This window comes from Triturus cristatus, chromosome 1_2 (genome assembly GCF_964204655.1).
Source record: "Triturus cristatus chromosome 1_2, aTriCri1.1, whole genome shotgun sequence".
Taxonomy (NCBI): Eukaryota; Metazoa; Chordata; class Amphibia; order Caudata; family Salamandridae; genus Triturus; species Triturus cristatus.
In genome coordinates, this window is record NC_140580.1 from 826,280,504 (window position 1) to 826,304,332 (window position 23,829).

The following is a 23,829-nucleotide window of genomic DNA, read 5'->3' on the forward strand; positions in this document are numbered from 1 at the left end:
AAACTCATGAAGATGTACAAAATGGCCATTGGATCTAGAGAAACAACTAGGAGACATGGTGAGATGATGAGCCCCTCAGACCTCCAAGTAGGGGATGTTGATTTGCGATCTACACAATTTGCCCTATCTATTTCAAAAGTTATAACTTTCCACACGATTCCTGCTTGATTTCATCATCAATTGTATTGATTGTTGATTTAATTGCTTAATAATCACGTCATAGTTGGAAAGACTGAACTGGCTCTTCTTTATATCATTTGTATTGGGTTGTCAAATATTTGAAGATTATGCTAACACTATGAAATGTATTATTAAGCAATTAAATCAACAATCAATAAAATTGATGATGAAATCAAGCAAGAATCGTGTGGAAAGTTATAACTTTTGATATAGATAGGGCATCATAGTTTGGAATAGAAACCATCGGATTTCGTTGAAAAAGTGCACCCATCCAACAGGGACTGGTTCGCCTAACCTGACATTTTTTCATATATTTTTTGGCACTGCTAGACACAGTGCTGTAGATGGAGTAGCACTCAATAAATTTGAAAAGTAGTAGAGTATTTCTGAGAAATCGAGTGCACTAAGAGAACTCTTTTCCTTCAATTTCTATTCTGTAAAGCACTCACATACCATTGGGTCTAGTTCGAGCTATATAAAACTCACAAATAAATAAATATATCAGGGTGCCTCCAACTGCTTCTTCCAGAACACACAGGAAGTGGACTCAGAACCACAAAGACGATGATTATCATCATAATCCTGCATAGGTATATTTATTTTTCCCACAGAATGGACGCAAAAATCATTAGACTATCAAAAGTGAACATGCACATGTGGGAGAATTTAATTTACAACAGGATACTCCCTTATGTGCTAACTGGGGCAATCACAGAAAATCCCCAGGTGTTGATCACGAGTAATACAATTGATTACCCTCTCTGTGATGCTTGACAGCCTCACTCCAAAAGTGAAAGCAATAGAGATGCTCCCATACTGGGGATGGTTGTGCGTCATGGACAGAAGGATTTCATAGATAAACCATGTTCCAAGGAGTTTTCACATTCCTCTTGCTTGAGAGAATACTGGCTCTTTCATTCCTGACCTATCATACCAGAAACGGGGGATTTCTAGGACTGCCTTAGGGCTGAGGTGGAAGGCTTTTGTCATCTCAGGACTGTCCTTCACCACCCCTTCATCTCGCGGCATACCTTCTCCTCAGGGGCGAGTCAGGGAACTCACTATGAAAGTGGAGTGATCTTCACCCCTGTCCCTTTCTCATTTAAGGGTGGCTGAGGTGGCAGCTTAGATTTGTTCCAAACGTAAACCCCGAGCCTTGGTGTCTTATGTGGTCAGATTCAGTAATGTGGGAAAAATGCTTGTTTTTCATATCGATATTTAGTATTTGGCGAATGGCAATCCTCTTATTATGTTGGATAAAATGCATGTCACTTTGGTTTTATCCTATATACACACACATATACACAGGAATACAAACACACACTCCCCCGCACACATCCACAGATCAGAGATCTTTTTTTTTTTTTTACTAACACTGAGCTGTCTGCGTGGTCTGCTTCAGTTTCTGATGCTGTACATTACCACAGGAGTCACCCAGCTCTCTCCCACCTTAGGTACTGAAGCTAGAAATTGATGGCTGGAGTCTCCAGAGGTCCCAGGTTTCATCCTCTTATCTTTTCCCCTTAACTACTAACTAGTCATCTTTTTTATTGTACCAATAGCGGATAACAGGCTACTGTTCCCTATTGGCATTATAAAAGGGGGCAGAGAACAAGAAGGGCAGAACCCCTATGCCCAAGATACAAGAGATGCCACTGAGCTTCCTACATCTCCTTTTAGGGCAGTTATTGCATCATTGTACAACTCGTATTTCACACTACAAAGAGGTAAATTAACCAACTTGTTCAAAAGGCAGCGCTGTTTATCTCTCTTAAAATGTTATAACGTATCACGAAAATGATTTGTAAAGAGAAAAAAGAAGCTGCTGTAGTGCTGTTCTGTGGTTTTTCAACAGTAGGCTGGGAACAATTCTAATGGGAGTTGCTAACTATAACAGGATGTTGGCAGCATGGTGTCTCAAGAGCCATTCATGGCATGTTTTTTACCCATCTGTTTGGAGAGCTCTCCTCTTGGAATCACTTCCAAAAGACAATCCCTAGATAGTAAAATGCTTTTCATGATCAAAACATATTTGTACTCGTTACTTCCTAGAATATGATTTGGAAGGGAGCAGCATGACTAAAATGATCACTCTATATACTTTAGCAGTATTTTTTTCGTTAGGGATAACATTGAGGCTGATTAGCTATTTATATATAGGGCTCCCGGTTTTATGGTATTTATATTTTTGACATTTCCGTCTGTATTTATCCATATTTATTTTTTGTCAACTTTATCAGTATTTATCCATATTTATTACGGGTTTTGTGAACAAAATAAAGCTGAAACTGTTATATCACAACATTTATTTAACCAATACATATCCAGTCATGCTTGAATGCCTGCCAGGTTTCAGTGATATGAACACCCACAGAAGAGACATCAATGCACTTAGATGAAAATATGCACATTTCAGTATCAGCCTTGTGAATATCTACTGCTGTTTAAGTTTCTTTACAAAAAAACTTTTTTTTTTTACCCCCTTACCTATCAATCCACACATTTATTGGCCTGGCAGTCATGGCAAAGTGCATTTAGAATCACTCAAAAAACACCTAATTTCCGTTTTTATCCACATTTAAAAATAAATACTGACAAGAAAATGTGTTTCTGTCTGTATTTATCTGTAAAAATCTGTAAAAACTGTAAACTGGGAGCCTTATTTATATAGTTGTAGACGTCCTGTTGCCCCCTTGTAAGAGTTGAAATATATTGGCAGACATGGGAACCGAGAGACATGCAACAGTAAATTTCTTAAAAAGTGGTCAAGCCAGGATCAGGTGCATCTCTGATTCTCAAAACAATGCAAATTGTGAAACAATGCATATTTCAGAGCAGAAAATAGATATTCAAGGGCCAGCCACCGGTAAACCACTAGAATTATACAGACTAACATTCTGTCAATTACTGTAAAGAAGTATAGAAAGTAAATATAATGAGCCCTGAGGCATTGGACACAGTCTATCTGTTTTACCTTTAATGTTATTGCAGGAATGTTGGTCCTCTGAGAGGATATTCAGGGTCATTGAGATCCTGGTGGGTTTGGCCTGCAGGGGTTAACTGTGTGCAGCATTGTAAAATCACACTGACGAGACCTCCTATCAGGAGAGCTGTTTCCCATGTAAGTAAATGTTATATCCAACCAGTGCGTCAGTAAAGAGGGTTTTTTCATGTCAATTTAATAAACTTGACCTTTGCACTGCAGAAATACATTTTTGAATGTGAGTTTATTAGTATAATTTCTCTAAGTACATATATATACATATATATGCATATATGCATATACGCACACACACACGATAGATAGATAGATAGATAGATAGATAGATAGATAGATAGATAGATAGATAGATAGATAGATAGATAGATAGATAGATAGATAGATAGATAGATAGATAGATATGTGTTCCTTATATAAATATATATAAATTACTTCTTCTGCGAATACCAAGGACAAACCAGCACTTCAATAGCTGCTCCACAAGTGCTTTATTACAGAACCATGTTACTAATGGTATGGTAACTTCATGATAATATGATGGCATGTGTCCTGGATGACGATGAAACATCTGAGGCCTTCCCAGTCACCAACAGTGTCGAGCAAGGGTGTGTTCTAGCACCCATGCTGTTCAGCATGATATTTTCTGCCACTCTCACCAATTCCTTCCAGCACTGCGCTGAAGGAGTAGGCCTGAAGTACAGAACTGACTGCATGCCATCACCAAGGTGAAGGAAATTGTGCTGCAAGACTTTCTCTTTGCCAACGATTGTGTTTTGAATACTAGTACAGAGCCAGAAACGAAAGCCAATAAGGTAAAGTTTTCATCTGCACGCAGCAACTTCGGTTTTGTCATCAACATAAAGAAGACTGTGGTCGTGTGCCAGCAAGCTCTCCATGCTCCGTACAAAGAGCCATCCATCACTGTAACTAGACAGAGGCTGCTGGCAGTGGACCACTTCACATACCTGGGCGGTACCCTTACCCGAGCAGTGCCAATCAATGCTAAAGTAAACTGCAGGATTTTGAAAGCCACCTCTGCCTTTGGCAGATTGCACTCCAATGGTTGGGAACATTGAGGGATCAGCCTACCAATGAAACTGAAACTGAAGCAGTGGTGCTTTCAACTCTTCTGTACATCTTCAGTACGTGGACTGTCTATGGGAGTTCTGTATACCGGCTCAATCACTTCCACATGTCCTTTCTGTGGAAGCTCCTGAGAATCAGATGGCAGGACAAAGTACCAGATTCTGAAGTTCTTTCCAGAGTCAGACTGCCGCCAGTTCATACACTGCTGATGAAAGCCTAGTCCAGATGTGCTGGGCTTGTTGTTAATGTCAGATAAGCACATCCCCAAACAGCTCTTCTATGGAGAATTAACTCAGGGAAGGAGCTCCCATGGAGGACAAAATAAATGGTTCAAGGACACGCTGAAGGCCTACCTGAAGTCCCTCAGATCATCACCATCACCTAGGAAACCCACGCATTGAACCATCAAGCATGGCGCAGTCTCATTCACAAACGCTGTCAAACCTCTGTAGTAAGGCGTACTGCTGAGGCTCAAATAAAGCATGTGATGCGCAAGCTCAGCGCTGTCCGTACATCACATGTCTGCCCAACGTGTGACAGGACATTGCATGCCCAGTCAGATTACTAAGCCATCATGGGACGCACAGAGCTCGATCAACCAATCGATGAGATGTCGAGGTCTTCATCGACAACAATGGACAAACATCATCCTAACACAACCATGTGCTGAGGGATCAACGTGTTTCACCTGTACAACAGCCTTGTTCATGATACAAAGAGGGGATTGGTGGTCTACCACCAATCACCTTCTCTCATTGCAGTGCTACTTGCCGTGCTATCAACATAAATGAAGGACAAAATAGTCCTAAAAATAATGGCAGCCCTTTTGAAACACTCTCATGTATGTTCCCGATACAGTTACAAAATACATTATCATCTACTTGGCTCATTTGAATTTACAACAAATTATTCCCAAAGCTTTTAGGGGAGGAGACAGGGAAATACATCTTAGTAGGCTTAAATTTAAATTAATTCTAGAAATGGAAGGTAATGAACCCTTTGGCTTGAATGCAGATGAAGAATTGTATACTTTCCTCTGAATATAGCAGTATATGAAACTCCCCCCTATGGAAATGGTTGTCTTGAATATTTTTTTTACAATTTTTGTATAACTTTTATTTTTTTATTTTCAGTCCCTCTTTTTAGATAGCCCTAAATACGAATCACATGAGTAAGCCCACTTGGGCTTTACTATCTAACAGATGTTAACAGTAGAAGAAGGTCTATATTGTTGACGTTCTCCCTTTTACCACAAAGAGTTACATCAATATTGATAATCCACAGTGAGTAATAGTTTCATTACAGTGCAATATGCATGAATGAAGTAGGGAGTAATGGCGATTTTGAAATTATTATGAATTATGTGGGAGGCAAATATCACAATGTTTATGCACCATATTGATGAATTTGTGGTTTGGGAAACGAGGAATTGATATACATTGTTATCTTTATGTTTTTCACAATTTTTTGCAAACTCAAACATGCTTAGTAGATGGTAATGTGCTTTGTAATGGTACATTGAGAGAGTTCCAAAATGGCCACCATTATTTTTATATCTATTTTGGGCCATCGTTTATGTTGATAACACTGCAATGAGAGGACGGGATTGGCGGTAGACTCAAATGAAAAGACTAAGATGTAATGGTACTTTCTATCATGAATAAGGCTGTTGTACAGCTGAAATGCATTGACCCCTCAGCAAAATGTTGTGTAATAAAGCACTTGTAGAGCAGCTACTGGAGTGCCTGCTCGTCCTTGGTGTTCGGAGAAGCAATTATTCAGCATACGCACAATTTGCAGGTTTAAGCTGTGCACCACCAGTGGTTTGTTTGAGCTGTGCACCACCTGTGGTTTGCTTGATGTACATCAGCAACTGCTCATTAATTCTGAACACACAGACAGATACACACACACACACAAACATATATATATAAAGACACAAAACCACTTTAATTCACCAGCTATAATTATCTCTATCTCAAGTAACTATAAGTTGTGCCCCAAATTAATTATAACTAGTTCCCCTACCTACCTTGCACAGTGCTGGCATTAATGATGTATGTTGCTGTTGTGTTATCAATGATGCCATAGAACATGCTATGAGAGATGTAATATGTGATGTCGTAAGCAGTGTATGGATAGGGTGCCCTCACTACGGTGAAACCGGTCCTGGGTTACCAGTGTTCTATTTAAGGAAGGAGCTGGACTCGCAGTTTGGGCTGGACTGTTCCCATTGGAACCGGATCAAGACTGATTTGCTTATGTCTGGGTCTAAACTGAGGTGGAAACGTGTGCAAAATAATGTGGACTGGGATGAGGTCCTGAGTAATTACTAGTGGTTGAAATGAATTCAAGCATTCCATCCATCACTTTTATATATACTTTAGTGTGTCACCCTAAGTGGGATTGCTATGTCCAGATGTAGATCCTGTGCAGATTGCGTCACTGGAAGCAAGTTATAACTGGCTGATGAGCCATAAGTAGGGTGAGACTGGTCCTGGTTTGCTTGTATTCTGCTACAAGGAGGAACTCGCAGTTCGGGCTGGACTGTTCCCACTGGAGCAGGGTCAAGACTGATTCATATTTGGCTGGGTCCAAAATTAGGGGGCATGCTTTGCAAAATAACAATAGACTGGAATGCAGCCCCTATTAATTACTAGTGGCAGAGATTAATCAAGAATTCCATCCATCACTTTTTTGCATACTTTACTGCTCTGGCTTTGCACAGCAGATGTTGGTAACGCATCGAAGGTCGCCCAAGCAATGTCGGGCCCTGTGGCCAACCCCTGCTGCACACGGCGGAAGGTTGTTTGCAGTAGGCGTTGTACACCTGTGGTGTGAAGGGTGCTGGGGGCCAGGTCCAGCACCAAGGAGGGCATGTGCAGTGGAGATTGGCCATCCACAGAAGGGTGCAGGGAACTCTTGGATGTGGAATATGATCAAAAACCCAGAAATGCATTGAAAAAACTAAAGCTACAGTTATGGTTGTGATAACACCTTAATGTATGCTAATGTGAGTGTATATAAATATAGATATTTATAATATATACACACATATATGTATTTTTTTACTCAACCAAACAAGAGGTTCAAGTGAAGTTGTAGTTAGGTGAAAATGTCAGTTAAAACCCTACCAATGCACATGGTCTGTGGCCAGGCCCTGCAGCCCACCTCACAAGGGCAGCCACCGCCCCCACAGGTGGACAACACCAAATAAATTCCTTTTTGTGAAAAAGAGAAATTCTGGTCCAGAGGCTTCCAGGAGAGTCCTCAGGGATCAGATGGACCCAAATTTGCTTTCATTTTTTTTGTTCCCAGGAAGTGTCTGGGAACAATTCCATCATTCCACGTCCCTCATGGGCTAGAGATTAAGAGTATTCCTAGCCAGCCCCCTTATACCTTATTTTTACTGAAAACTCCGGACTCTGGGATTAAGTCCCTGACTTCTGTAATGGTGGGTGCAACATTTATCTTCATGTTCCTGACAGTAAATCACAACTCTCAGTACTTCATTTGTCATCTTTTCCAGTGGCACTCCCTCGGGACTCCCTTGGGAGTCCTGCGCCACTATCTCTCTCTTTTTTCTTTACTTTAATTTCTCTAAATCAACTGAACAGATTTACATCAAATCACATTATGTATGCTTTTTGAGTTGGTGTAATTCTGTTCAGCTGTTTTTTCTGTATTGCTATTCAAAAATTGCTATATTTGCATGTTCATTTGTTAAAAACAAAGGTATTTAATGATATCCAGAGCACTCAGGGTCAACTTCACACACTGAAATAGAATCATCACAATAACTACACTTTGTGAGTGTACTACCATTTAGTTTGCTTCTGCTAACTAATTTTAAAATAAAATATGACATAATAAGAACTGGTTTTATTGAGCTAATTAAGCCATACTTTAGTAATAAGGTATTTGATCTTTGCACCATAGTAATAAATGAGTGAAAGTTTTTTTGATAATACTCATGTGCCAAATAGTGGTATTTGGCCACATTCATTTTCATTGGCATGGCACGTTTAATATACATTTTTTGAAATCTTTAGGTGTAATCCAATTGCTTTTGCACCATAATTTCAACTCTTAGAACCTCTCAGCGAAATCCATTATTTTGCAACAGATGTTCAAGTGTCAAGGTATTACAAGTTTCATACTGCTGATAGCACATTGAAATTTTAATGATTCCGCACCTTAAAGGTTTTACTTGAATCTAAAGTGTGGAAACGTTACTGTGTTATCACAAATCTACAGCGAGGAATTAATCTAATTAAAACAGAACTTCATTAAGAGTTACATTTGGATTTGGACAGAAGTTAACACTTATTACAAACTTAAGAGAGTGAATTACGAAATTACATCCGCAACACTGCATCTGTTCAGTTACTTACCTCCATGTACAAAGCCAAGTAAAGTGCAATCTGACGGCCCCACCAAATGAATCAGGCTTGATTGACTATAGCCAACTGTATAACACTCTGCAATAAAAGAGTAAAGATAAGTACAATACACAAATATATGTTTCAAAGTGTACATGATACAAACATTGTTTTCCAAACACTAAAGGCCTGATTTAGAGTTTGGCAGATGGGACTGGGGGTGAGTGTCTGAAAAGTTTCAGCGCTCTGTCCATCATCTCCTTGTGTTTGCGCCATCGCAAATGTGACAGATATCCCGTCCGCCGTATTACATGTGCCATAGGATATATAATGCACTTACGCAGGGACAGGATATCCTTCACGTTTGTGACTGAGTATCCCTTCCACCAATGACTAAAACAGACCCATAGGTCCATTTGCCATCTCTTTTACCAGCAATCTGCCATTTGTAGTAATCTTGAAGGATTTGGTGAACCTTGCCTACAAACCACTTGTATTTTCTCTAAGTGACCTTCACATGACACTTTTCATATTTTCCTTCCCAACATGTATATTACTCTATGTGTGTTCCAATATGACTTGTGTGTACCTCACAATTAAAGCTGCTTTTATTTAGAACATTTTTTGAGTGAGTATTTTATTCTCATTTCACCTTTTTCAAAATGCATCTGCTCTCTGCTCCATTGTTTGTACTGAGCAGTATCAGAGTAAGGGGGGCACAGTTGGAGTGTGACTGATGCAGGACATCAGCCAAACATGGGCAGATGTCCTTTCGACTCTATTTATACACTCAAAATTAAACAGACTCGAAATCCGTAAATTTGTTACGACATCCCGCATCTGCCAAATTTTAAACTGAAAAAACGATTGTATTAGCACACATTGCACATGACCATTTTTTTTTTATTGCTGCGCCCTGGATGTTTTTCTTATCAGCCTAATGTGGTTCAGTCATCTTCCAGTTCATCTAGCCTTATTGTATGCTAGCACTGCATAAAGATAAAATAAAATTTGGCTGATTTTTAAACTTGATTCCCCTGAGGTTTCTTAAAATGCTTGTGTACAATATTCTAAAACCTACAAATGGTCTTGTCTTCCTCTTATTCAGTCTCTGATCTGTGTAATACAGATGACTAATCAGTTTTAGGGTTTCAGAGCCCTCATAAGCCTGCTTTGGCTCTTCTAAAGCAGGATGACCTGAACCTCACGATTAAATTAATAGTATGTGTAATTAATAAATAATAAATATGCCTAGTGTGACAGTTTTACATACTAACCCACTACCTGCCACTTTTACAATGAGCAACTGTTCAGTCACACTTCCTCTAGGAATTGGAATGGGTCAACTTACCCTCCCGTTAATCAGAATAGCTTTTTAATGATTTCAGAAACCATTTGAGTGGCATCATCAGGGTTCCCGCAAAAATCTCAAAAGGGGAACTATACAATCATTTGGCTGAAGTCACTTAAGTATCACATTATTACGTGGGTCGCAAGCTTCTGAATGTGATATTATATTCCATAATGGATGCTAATGAGGCAGCCATAAATTTTCAGATGTATACATTTCTGATGCCACATAAACTCTCTTGGCCATGCATAGCACATGGTTTCTTGATTCTGTATCCTTGTGGAAAACTAAATATAAATTGGCCCATAGTCCTTAATCTGGATCCTTCTTTGCACATAGATCCAACTAAGTGCTCTTCAATAGTACAACAATTAGTATTTGGTTATCAGGAACCTGTAAGAACCTCAATTGTTCAATTGGCCCATTTGGTATCCTTGGTGGAAGGTATGCTCAAAAATAAGATTGAAATGAATTGCACAGAGATGAGAGTAATGATTTAAAAGCGTTGCCTGAGCCGTTTGACGAGATAGTAGTCTGACACGGCCAGTGCTGATATGTCGGACAAACGGTATTTCTGCATTCAAGATCTTTCCATCAGTAAGTATCTTGATGTGTAATATTGTTTTTACACCACCTCCTAATAGTCAGAATTAAACAAATACATCTACTATTACTAAGTCACATTACTTTGCACCAGACATGGCAAAAACTAGTTACTTACCTGTACTCTATGGTTCTCCAGTATTGACATCTTTCATAGATTCACATGCTTGTATCTCCCCGTTGTCATGGTGGGAGTCTCATGGTAAAAGAATAACCATAGCAGTAAAAGAAAAAACTGCATAAAACACCCATAGGGAAGTATATAGTTTGTTAACTTATCACCATTATGATGTGGGCCGAACACCAACCAATCCGCTGCCAGCCCCCCGAGATCACAATTCCCAGCAGAGCCACCATACCTCAGATTTCCAACCAGCCCATAGAGTGAGCCAAGGATGTATCTAAAGATAAAAGTGATCTATCTGAGAAAACGGGGAGGTGGGCGGGCTGCATGTGAATCTATGAAAGATATCAATACCGGAGAACCATAGTGTACAGGTAAGTAACTCGTTTTTTCTCCAGTATTGAATCTTTTATAGATTCACATGCTTGTATCAGAATAGTCAGCAGTGCATAACCCAAGTATTGTTTGTAGGATAGACCCCTTTTTTTAGCGCTCTACTTCCTAATACTAGAATATCATAATGTGTTATACTGACCCAAAATCAAAGTTGTGCGTCTTTTATTTTTCGTTTTAAAACAAACAATCTGAAGCTTGTCACCATGTTAACACTAAATATGAAACCAAGTATTGACAATGCATATAACAGACAATCTAATTAAAACATATCAATACATAGAATGAGAGGCACCTTAGTGAAACGGGTGCCGTAGAACTGCTTGTCCAACTGCGGTGTCCGCTTTCCACGCTGTGTCCAGACAATAATGCCTGGTAAACGTGTGTGCATTTGTCCATGTTGCCGCTCTGCAGATGTCCGGGAGCAATACTCCTGCGAACAATGCAGTGGACGTTGCCATTTTTCTTGTCGAATGAGCGCAAACTCTGGCGCGCAAAGGCTTTCCTGCTTTTTCATGACATAAAGAGATGGCCGAGGCTATCCATCTTGAAATGGAAGATCTTGACAGAGCTAAGCCTTTCCTCGGCCCAGCAAAGGCGACGAGCAACTGGTCTGTTTTCCGAAATGATCTTGTTTTGTCAATATAAAATTTGAGGCATCTTCTGATGTTTTTTTTTTTTTTTTTTTTAAATTTATAACGCGCAAAACAATAACCCGAAGGTATCAAGGCGCCTAAAAATAAGATCAGTAATTGAAACAAACATCCTTACATATAGGCCTGCCGAAAGAGGCAAGTTTTAAGCGCGCTACGGAACTTCTGCAGGGAGGGCAAAGATCTAAGGTCAAGTGGAAGATCATTCCACCATTTGGGGGCCAGGGTGGAAAAGGCCCTGCCACCCCATTTAGCTCTTCGAATACGGGGAGCTATAAGAAGCAGTTTCCCGGCGGAACGCAAGTTCCTTCCAGGAATGTAATGGGAGATGATGGATCCGACTCCTGAATCATTATTCTTGGCAAATGCTCTGTATGTCATAGATAAGATCTTAAACCGAATTCGGAGTTCCACCGGTAACCAGTGCAGCGTTTTCCTAGCCTCCATGGCCGAAGAACGTCTGGGGATATCCAGAACAAATCTGGCTGTGGCATTTTGAACCACCTGCAAGCGTTGCAGGAGGCTCCTATTTAGCCCTGCATACAACGCATTGCAGTAGTCCAAGCGTGAGCCAATAAGTGCGACAGCAATTTGCTTTCTGGCCTGCAAGGAAAGGTAGTTCCTGATCCTTCGAAGAGTGTGAATCAGACCCCAACAGGTGGAGATGGTCCTACTCACCTGTTTGTTCATATCAAGGGCAGGGTCTATCAGCACCCCGAGATTCTTAGCAGATGTAGTGGGGGAAGGACAGATTCCCAACGAGTCAGGCCACCAATTGGCTGACCAGATGTTTTCTTTCCCTCCGAACACCATCACCTCAGTCTTCTCCCCATTCAGTTTAAGGGAGTTCTGGATCATCCAGTGACCAACCGCCTCCATACAAGATCTAAACTTGGAGGCGGTTTGCACATCTGAATGGGAGAGAGAGACGAGTATTTGGGTGTCATCTGCATAGGAGACTACCTCCATCCCGAACGTTCTTATTAGTCTGGCCAGAGGGGTTACATAGATGTTAAATAGGGTCGGGCTAAGCGCCGACCCTTGAGGGACCCCACATAGCACAGGACGGGATGGAGATAGAAACTCCCCCAGCTTGACTCTTTGTTCCCTCCCAACGAGAAAAGAAGTCAATAGATCTAGAGCTGCGTCCTTCACCCCCACATCCCTCAGGCGTGATGTAAGAACTGAGGGGGAAAGGGTATCGAAGGCCGCAGTTAGATCAAGTAGGACCAGGAGGGCGGTCTGGCCCCCATCAACTGTCGTGCGGATCTTATCAAGCACGATGGTAAGGGCTGACTCGGTACTATGCTCCGTCCTGAATCCATGTTGGGAGGGGTCCAGGCAGCCCGAACTCTCCACAAAGACAGCAAGATGCTTGTTAAGATGTGCCTCAAGCATCTTTGCTGGAGCCGGGAGCAGTGAGATTGGACGGAAATTTTTTAAGACTTCCGGATCGAGAGAAGCCTTCTTTAGCAGAGGTTTCACCACTGCCTTCTTCCACTCCAGAGGAAAGATGCCATCAGAGATGGCAAGATTCATTATTTCTAGCAGTGGAGGTAGAAGGATCTCCCTACACTGCTTGATGATCTTCAATGGGCAAGTATCCATGGGCGAGCCGGACTTGGTCTTTTCAAGCAAGATCTCCAGATCATGCAGAGCCAGCGGGGGAAAAGAGTCCAGGGTGCACCGTGGGGAGATGTCAGTAGAGATCATGTTCATCTCTGCCAAGGCGGTAGGCACACTGATAGACGCTCTTTGTTCCTCGAGACCCAGATGGATATCGTGTATTTTAGTAAGGAAGAAAGAGGCAATCTTATCACATAGATCTTGAGATGGAGTGACAGGATCAGGAGTTTGCAGATTGACTAGAGAGTCCACGATTTTGAAAAGCTCTTTCGGCGAAGAGTGCGAGGTTGTTAAGGCTACAAAGTAGTCTTGTTTGGCCTGAATGATCGCCATCTTATATTTCTTGACAAGGAGTTTGTGAACTTCCTTGTTCTTAAAGTCCCAGCTAGCATGCCAGAGCCTCTCCTTCCTCCTTACTTCTTGGCGGAGGAGTCTAAGGGAGTCAGAGAACCAAGGGGCAGATGGTCTCTTTCTGGCTCGGCGACGGGACTGTACTGGGGCCAATTCATTCAGGGCCTCCCTGGTAACCTGTTCGAAGTGGCCAACTGCAGACTGTACACTACCCAAGTCTAAGTTGGATAGGCTAGCAGCCCAGGGCGCAAAGGAATCACTGCTGATGTTTCTAAAATTCCTAGCGGATTCCATTACGTGATTCCCTGTTTTACAAACACTCACCCTATGGTATTCTAGGCAGAAAGGAACCGCAAGATGGTCCGACCAGGATAAATAGACTGGATCTTTAGTAGTCAAACGAAGATCATTAGAGAAGATGCCATCTAATGTGTGGCCTGCGCGATGGGTAGCCCTGCTGACTCGCTGCGTGAGTCCACAGGACGCCAGGGTCTCAATAAGGCTAGATGTATCAGGCAGGTCAGACCGTTCTAAATGAAAATTGAAATCACCCAAAATGGAAAGATTTTCTTGACCAAAATAGGGTTCCAAGGACCGAAAAAGGTTGTGCGCAAAATCGGCCCTCGAGCCTGGAGGTCGATATATTAGAATTCCATTAAGAACGGGACATTGCGCTTCCTTTATAGTAAAATAAAGAGCTTGAAAGCAATCCGGGAAATCAGATATAGGTACCGTGTGACATTGAAGGTGGGCTTTATGGAGGATCGCTACGCCCCCTCCCACTCGACCCTGTCTGTCGAGTCTGACCAGGCAGTACCCTTCCGGGACCGCTTCAATTAAATCTGGACCAGATGAATCTTTGGCCCATGTTTCCGTGACAAATACTAGGGTAGGCATTCTATCTGATACCATCTCCTTAAACATGACCTTGTTTTTCACAAGGGAGCGGGCGTTGATAAGGATACCTTCTACACTCACTGTACTAGAGCTGGTGTTGGCTGGTTGAACAGACGAAGGGTGATAATGGACAGAGTTGGGAGGCCTACGCAAAAGATGGCAGCCACAGCGGAGGGGAAGAAGGAGTTCATCAGGCTCGTAAGAATGCAAACATCTTAATCCTCGAGGTTTCAGAGCTAGCATTTGCCGAGGTGAATAACTATAGCGGGGTGAAGGGGAATCAGCGGGATCCAGAGTCCAGCCGTCCAGCGCTTCCTCAGCGCGGACGGGCGCAGACGGGCTGGACTCTGGCGTGACTCCGGCGTTACTAAGGCGTCCGCGCTGCGCGTACACGCTGCGCGCCATGCCCAGCTGATTATATAGGGCTCTAGCCAATCCACGTGGCGGCTTCAGCGAATGGCTGAGGAGCGCTTGTGACCCACCCAAGATGGCGTTCCAGGGAAGACAAAGCGCGGGGACCGGGCCGCCCGAATGGCGGTGAATATCACCAATTTAAAATGCAGCAGTGCGTTCCGGGATCAAGGACACAGGTAGGGCGGTTGTAAAGTCTAATTAAACATTAAAAGCGAGGAATAATGAGCGTAAATTTAGATGAAAAACAATGGACAAAACGGGGTAATTTAAAATTCAATGTAGGCTTTTCAGCGCGTAGCGCTATATGCAGAACGCTATATGCAAAGCGGAGTTCAAACAGGAGTGAGAGGCTCTCCTACCTGCCTTATATGCTATCGCCAATATCTGCCTCTAGCCAATCCACGTGGCGGCTTCAGCGAATGGCTGAGGAGCGCTTGTGACCCACCCAAGATGGCGTTCCAGGGAAGACAAAGCGCGGGGACCGGGCCGCCCGAATGGCGGTGAATATCACCAATTTAAAATGCAGCAGTGCGTTCCGGGATCAAGGACACAGGTAGGGCGGTTGTAAAGTCTAATTAAACATTAAAAGCGAGGAATAATGAGCGTAAATTTAGATGAAAAACAATGGACAAAACGGGGTAATTTAAAATTCAATGTAGGCTTTCCAGCGCGTAGCGCTATATGCAGAACGCTATATGCAAAGCGGAGTTCAAACAGGAGTGAGAGGCTCTCCTACCTGCCTTATATGCTATCGCCAATATCTGCCTCTAGCCAATCCACGTGGCGGCTTCAGCGAATGGCTGAGGAGCGCTTGTGACCCACCCAAGATGGCGTTCCAGGGAAGACAAAGCGCGGGGACCGGGCCGCCCGAATGGCGGTGAATATCACCAATTTAAAATGCAGCAGTGCGTTCCGGGATCAAGGACACAGGTAGGGCGGTTGTAAAGTCTAATTAAACATTAAAAGCGAGGAATAATGAGCGTAAATTTAGATGAAAAACAATGGACAAAACGGGGTAATTTAAAATTCAATGTAGGCTTTCCAGCGCGTAGCGCTATATGCAGAACGCTATATGCAAAGCGGAGTTCAAACAGTCCATGTCCAAAGTGTGCAGCGATTTCTCTGCTGCCGAAGATGGATTCTTGAAATATGTAGGCAATACAATAGGTTCGTTGAGATGAAAAGCCGTAGGAACTTTAAGGATAAATTTAGGATTTGTCCTGACAATGACCTTGTCTGATTTGAATTGAAGGAATGGTTCCGAGACAGAGAACGCCTGGATCTCACTAACTCTCCTGGCGGAAGTGAGGGCGAGTAATAATGCCACTTTCCAAGAGACAAACTGTAACTCAGATTTGTGAATCGGTTCGAATGGGGGTTTCATGAAATGTGACAAAACTACATTGAGCTGCCACGGAATGGACGGCTGCTTAATAGGTGGGAACCCTCTGAACAGTCCTTTTAGAAATTCCTTTATGATTCTCTGCGACCAAAGCGACGGATGAATTAGTGTTCTGCGATATCTTGCTATAGCCGCAAGATGTACTTTTATTGAAGCATGGGAGAGCCCAGCTTTGGTTAGGTGAAGTAGGTAAGGTAGTATCTGCTCCGACGAAGAGTGAAAAGGATGCAGATCTTGATCAGAACACCAATGGCAAAATCTCTTCCATTTTGCTTTGAAGTTTTATTGGTAGATATTGCTCGAGAGCTCGATAATATATCCCTGCATTCTCGAGGGGTATCTAAGGAAAAAAAATTCATGCTCATGAGGTTCCAGGCTGACAAGTTCAGAGAGGTTAACTGCAGATGAAGAACTTGCCCTTCTCTCATGGAGATCAGATCCTGAAACAATGGAAACTGCACTCTGGGATTTACTGACAGCAGGAGGAGTTCCGAGTACCAGAACTGTCTCGGTCAAGCCGTGGCTATTAGAATCAGATGGCACGGTTCCGATCTCATTTTCCGTAGTATCCTTGGTATGAGAGGGAACGGGGGAAACGCGTATGCAAACATCCCCGTCCAACGAATGTGTAGCGCATTTCCCCACGACCCCGCTTGAGGGAATCGAGTTGCAAAATGTTTGCATTTCTTGTTGTGTTGATTTGCAAATAGGTCCCAAGTTGGTGTGCCCCATAACCTGAATATCTTTAAGAGCTGAGTTTCATTTACTTCCCATTCATGACAGATTGAGGCCGATCTGCTTAGGCGGTCTGCTCTCGTGTTGTGTACTCCAGGGACATGTTGGCCCTAGAGAAAAATGTTGTGTTGTAACATCCAGTTCCAAATCTCTTGGGCTTGAGCTGAGAGGATTTTTTATTTTGTGCCTCCTTGTTGTCGTACTGTTTGTCCTGACTAGAACAGGCGAGTTTCGGATTCTGGGTAGGAAAGCCTGCAGACCGAGGAACACCGCTTTTAACTCGAGCATGTTGATGTACAATTGGGCTTCTTGCTCTGTCCAATGGCCCTGTATTTCCAGTTCCTGAAGGTGTGCTTCCCATCCGTGTAAAGAGGCGCCTGTCATCATAACATAGCTTGGAGATTGGGGTTCGAAAAGCAGACCTTTTGGTTTTTCCTGATGCCCCACCATGACAGTGCTTTTCTGATCTGAGGGTTGATAGTGATTCGATCCTCGAAGGATCCTAGGTCTTGTACCCATTGCTTGTCTAGAAGCTCTTGCAGCGGCCGCATGCGAAGTCGACAATTGGGAACTAATGGAATGGCGGATTATATCATTCCCAGCAATGATTTGAAGATTCTTACTGAAGTGAACCTTTTTGCTTTTAATTGTGCTGTCAGCTCCCTTATTTTTTGCGTACGCTCTTCCGAGGGATACGCTTTTGCTTCTTGAGTTTGTAATTTGGCTCCAAGGAACTGAAGCGACTGCGCTGGAACTAGGGAAGACTTTTCCATGTTGATCCGCAGCCCTAAACTTTGGAATAACACCATGCAGCATTCTAGGAAATGTTGTGCGTCCTTGAACGATGCACCTTTTATGAGCCAGTCGTCCAGATACGGATATATCTGGTGGCCTTGTTGTCTCAAGTGCGCTGCGACCGGCGCCATGCATTTTGTGAATACCCTCGGCGTGGATCTGAGACCGAAGGGTAACACCTTGAATTGGTAGTGGCACCCCACCACCGCGAATCGTAGATGCTGTTTGTGTTTGATGTGAATCGGAATATGAAAATAGGCATCTAAGGGATCTAACGATGCCATGTAATCTCCTCTGCGCAACATTAGGAGAATCTCTTGTAGCGACAGCATACGAAACAAAATCTTTTTGATATATTTGTTCAGGCCTCTGAGATCCAGTACCTGCCTCCATTTGGTGGACTGCTTTTTCCTTATGAGGAAAAAATGCGAGTAGAATCCTTTCCCTCGCTGTTGAGTTGGAACCTTCTCTATTGCTCCTTTCACAATGAGGGCCAAGACTTCTGCCTTGAGTGCTGAGAGATGGCTTTGATTCCTGTGAAAGGGAGGTCGAGCTGGAGGTTTGTGTGTAAACTCCAGGGTGTGGCCTTGATGTATAATATCCAACACCCATCTGTCCGATGTTATTGACAGCCACTGATGATAATAGCGAGAGAAGTAATGGATCTGATTGGGGCGTGACGAGGTGGACGGCGCCTGAATATCGTCACTGTCTCCTATTGGAATCCTGTGCCTTTCCCCTTGCGGCAGGCTTTCTTCTAGACTGCTGCTGGCAATAGGTAGAGGAGCGAAATTGCTGGTTGTTATTGTATTGACGGTATCCCTGCTGATAAGGTTGATACCTGTTAGATTGAAAGGGGGATCTTTGATTGAATTGGCCTCTTGATCCTCTTCCGCGAAAAGATTGAAATATTCCTTGTTGTAGAGAACCTAAGGCTTTTGCAGTGTCTGTGTCCGCTTTTATTCTTTGCAATGCATCATCCATATGTCTTCCGAAAAGGTTCTCCCCATCAAAAGGCATGTCCACGATCTTTGCCTAGACTTCGGGCCTGAAAAGATGTAGCCTTCAGCCACCCTTGTCTTCGCAGCGCTACAGCCCCAGCCATTTGCCTGAATCCAAGAGATGATATGTCCATGGCTATATCGATGGACTCGGGAGCAGCTCTAGCTCCATCATGTAAAATTACAGCCGCCCCTTCTTTTTTGTCTTCCGGGAGATGAGACAAAAGTGGAGCGATGTCCGACCACATCTGTCGGTTATAACTGCTGACAAGTGCCAATGCATTCGTAGCTTTGATAGAAGCCGCTGCCAACACTGCAAAAAGCTTCCCTGCGCCATCCATCTTTTTTCCCTCTCTGTCAGGGGGAACCGACAAAGTAGAGACCGGGCTCTTGGAGCGCGTCTGTGCCGCCTGCATAACTACTGATCCCGGTCGGGGATGACCGATCAGGCACGCTGGTGATGTTTCGGGGGCCCAATACTTTTTCTCGATCCTAGGAACTGATACTGCAACCGAGGCCAGATTCTTCATAATCTTCAGCCCTTCATCCCAGATGTGGTTGATGATTGGTATTGTCCTTATAGATTTTCTTGAAGTTTCCTTAAAGTCATATAGGAAACACTCACTTTCCTTTACCGGTAAAGGAAGCTCGAACCTTTTGGAAGCTTTCTCCATTAAGTCATGAAAACCACCGATGTCTTCCGGTGGTGAGTTTGACGGAGATGGCGACGTTACTGGTGAAGAAATCACATATTGATCCCACTCATCTACCCCAGGGTCGTCTTGCAGTAATTCTCCTTCCTCTGGCTGTTCCTCCTGCTCGCTCTCCGCAAAGTCATACCTAATTATTATTATTTTAGGGGTATACACCTTTTGCACCTGAGGTGGAGGTTGAACAACTGGAGTCTGAACCATCTGCTGTGGTACACTTGTGATGTTGGAGGCAGGAGTAATGGCATCTGGGTAACGGCGATAGTAGTCGTTAATCATGTGTCTTAAGTCAGAGACTAGGGAGATAGGCATAGATATTGCGTCTTCCTTGACATTATCCTCTTCTTCTTCATCATAATCGTAGGCTTGCTGGAACGATTCATACCTTTTGGAGCCTTGAACTGGGCGATCTTTAAACGACAGTTCTTCCTGAACCTCCTGGACTTCCTCCTCATCTGTCTCCTGGCTTTTAATTTGGAGTTGCGAGAGACTATAAGCTACGCCGTACGGGCCTTCATCTTCTGACTCCTGTAAATCCAGTAGTTTAGAAGGGGGAAGTGGCGAGATCTTTGTTCATGCAGTAAATTCTGCTGTTTTCTTGTCCGTCGACGAGCCCGTCAACGGTGGAAGTCTCTTTATTGTGATAGATCTTGTCATCTGAGAATTTAAACTCGTCGTCGATGGAACGCCCATCGACGGGAGAGACGACAATGTTATTAGGACCGCCGTCGACGAGGTTTGTGCACTAGTCGTCGGCGGTGTCGTCGACTATATCTTTGTCGTAGATGACATTGACGATGCAGTCGTCGTCGATGACGTAGTCGACGTCTTCGTCGGCGTCGAGACTTAAGATACTTTGGTCTTCGTCGACGGGACCGACGACGGAGCCTTCGTCTTTGAAGGTTTTTTGAGGGGTGTATGAGGCAAAGAAGATGATGAGTCTTTGGCTTTAGATTTTTCTATCTTCTGTTTCTTCACCTCAACTCATGTTTAGAAGAGGAGTGTCCTTTAGATCCCTCATCAGACTCAGAGTCTGAGGTATTTTTCTTCTTCTGAAGCCATAATAACAAGCGAACTTCTCTGTCTTTCAGGATTTTAGTCGAGAAAGTGTGACAGTATTTGCACTCCTTGGGGTCGTGTTTAGGGTTAAGGCAATATAAGCATTCTTTGTGAGGATCCTCAGAATATAATCTGGCATTGCCACAAGATTTGCCAGATCTAAAAAGAAGCCTCTACTTAGAGCGATCAGACATGGTGAAGAAATAGAGGAAAAACAATACCTCAGTCCAAAACTGTAGATAGGTCAAAAGTTCACCAAGTAACCAAGAACTGAGCAGAGCTCAGGGAGACTCCTCACACGACGGCGGTTGGAAATCTGAGGTATGGTGGCTCTGCTGGGGATTGTGATCTCAGGGCTGGCAGCTGATTGGTTGGTGTTCGGACCACATAATAATGGTGATAAGCTAACAAACTATATACTTCCCTATGGGTTTTCAATGCAGTTTTATCTTTTACTGCTATGGTTATTCTTATACCGTGAGACTCCCACCATGACGACGGGGAAGATACAAGCATGTGAAACTATGAAAGATTCAATACTGGAGAAAGCTACGTTATCCACCTCCTGTAGACTAGCTCCTGAGGCGGAAGCCGGGAGTCTGATACTGGTTACGTTGTTTTTACTCTTCTTTTAATTCAGCTCGTATTTTAACTCTCTTTGTCCGTCTGGTGTGATTTGGTTTTTTGTGCATGGTGAAATCGTGCTTGTTATTTTAGAATAAGCAGAACATGTAAGGTGTTAGTCCCTTTGTACTTCTCCCTCGTTAGTAAACGGGAGACATATTGGATAGGGCTTACGCTTAGCGCGCTAGTCGTTGGTCTTCCCTGACTACATAAAACGATGACAGCGCGTGTGCGCACTCCTGTAGACTAGCTCCTGAGGCGGAAGCCAGGAGTCTGATACTGGTTACGTTGTTTTTACTCTTCTTTTAATTCAGCTCGTATTTTAACTCTCTTTATCCGTCTGGTGTGATTTGTTTTTTTGTGCATGGTGAAATCGCGCTTGTTATTTTAGAATAAGCAGAACATGTAAGGTGTTAGTCCCTTTGTACTTCTCCCTCGTTAGTAAACGGGAGACATATTGGATAGGGCTTACGCTTAGCGCGCTAGTCGTTGGTCTTCCCTTACTACATAAGACGATGACAGCGCGTGCGCGCAGCGGACAAGCGCGCGCCGAAGGCGCGCTAATGGCAAGCCCGTCTGCGCCCAGGTGCGACTGGAGGCTGGAGATGCTGCTACCCTTCAGGCAAGTGACTGCAAGAGCCATATCACCTACTCTGAGGAATCTTTGTGGGCTATAAGGCAGACATGTGTCCAAATGAGGCATAAGTACATCATCTGTAATCAGACCTTTCCCTTGGTTTTAGAAGGTCCTGTTGTATGTCAGCGTTGCCTATTCCCCATGGGATGTCATATAGGGGATTACCTCCCAGGGATTTTGACCCCTTCCCTTCCATCGTAGGATCTAAAAATATCCTTTGCAATGTTAGGTCCCTGGCCAAACACCCATTTGAAATCTGGGATCTCATCACCTCAAATACCCCTGCTTTATGCTTTTTTACAGAAACCTGGTTAAATTCAACGAACCTTCCCCAGATCCATCTGGCTATTCCAGATAATTACCAATTTATACACCTAAATAGGGAAGGGAAAGCAGGTGGCGGCATCACAATTGCCTTTCAGAAGCATCTACGAGTTAACTGGGTCTTTTCAGTACAAAATGAGTGGCTGGAATTAGGAATTTTTAAGGTTGTTGTGTCTCCCACGGACTCCTGGTATGGCGCACTATTGTACAGACCCCCCGGCTTTAAAGCTAACTTTTCTGACCTTCTGGTTGAACTCATAGCACTGCATGTGCTTGCAGCTAATTTTTTGCTCCTTCTTGGGGATTTTAATTATCATGCGGAAGATAGCGCAAATCCAGAGGTAGACAAACTTTTGGTCGCTTTGAACTCACTAGGTCTTACTCAAAGGGTGGCCGACCCAACACATCGAGCGGGCCACTTATTAGACCTAGTATTTGCTAACGATGACCAATTGATTTGTGATACACCTTAGCCTTTGATTTGGTCGGATCTCTCGATGATTTCTTTCACATTTAATAAGGCGTGGGATAAAAAAGGTGAACCACAGAAGAGAATAGCTTTGGGACAGCATAGAGTGTGGCGAAATCTCTCTCCAGAAGCTTTTAATAAGATCTTTCCTCCCTCTGGGGAAGTTGTTTTAACTGCGCCCACTGAAAAATTAGAAGCCTTTAACATGGCCCTTCTCACTGCTTTTGATGCAATCATACCAATCAAACAGAATGCAGTTATAAGACGAAACTCTAGTCCTTGGTACACAGAGGAGCTTAAGAGGGAAAAGGCGAACTGTAGGCGCCTTGAGAGAATTTGGAGAGTGAATAAGGAATGCCAATCCAGACTCCTGTATAGACAGTCCTTGGCCACTTACCACATAAATCTGAAACTAGCTAGACGCTCCTTTACTATCAAACAGATAGAACAAGCCAGTAACTCTTCTAAAGTTTTATTCTCTATAGTCAAAGACTTTTCTTCTCCCAGAGCCTGCGCCCAAACACTTATTGAATCTCAGGAACTCTGTAATTCCTTGGCACTGTTTTTTAAGGATAAGATATCCATAATCTACAATAACTTTCCTCCAGAAAGGTTATTGGCTCCAGATTTGTTGCCCGAACCGAATGTTGGAGCCCCAATGGTCAAGGATTTTTTGGAGCACTTTGAACCAATTACTACGGAGGAGATTATTAACGGCCTGTCCAAGGCAAAATCTGGCTCTCCCAAGGATATATGTCCTCCGATATCTATGGCTCTTTTAGCCACTAGTTGTGCCCCGGCCATTAGAGACATTTTCAACTCCTCTCTAATCACAGGCACTATTCCTACAGCCTGGAAAGAGGCATCTGCCCGCCCTATTCTGAAAAAACCCTCAGCGGACCCAGCTGTCATCTCCAATTATCGGCCTAGCTCCCTCTTACCACTTCTGGGCAAACTGTTGGAAGTTTTTGTAAATAAACAACTCTGTTCCTATCTTGAACAAAATGGAATC

The 23,829-nt window shown here is 43.3% G+C and overlaps 1 protein-coding gene across 2 annotated transcripts in view; it reads right to left on the reverse strand.

Moving 5' to 3' along the window:
* The window catches only part of ACOT7 (acyl-CoA thioesterase 7), a 1,181,269-nt gene that overhangs the window by 579,927 nt on the left and 577,513 nt on the right, over positions 1-23,829 (reverse strand). For both annotated transcript variants that reach the window (XM_085608889.1, XM_085608890.1), the window contains exon 6: positions 8,662-8,748. In XM_085608889.1, the coding sequence (XP_085465015.1) occupies positions 8,662-8,748 (87 nt within the window). The remainder of the gene's footprint in view (positions 1-8,661; positions 8,749-23,829) is intronic.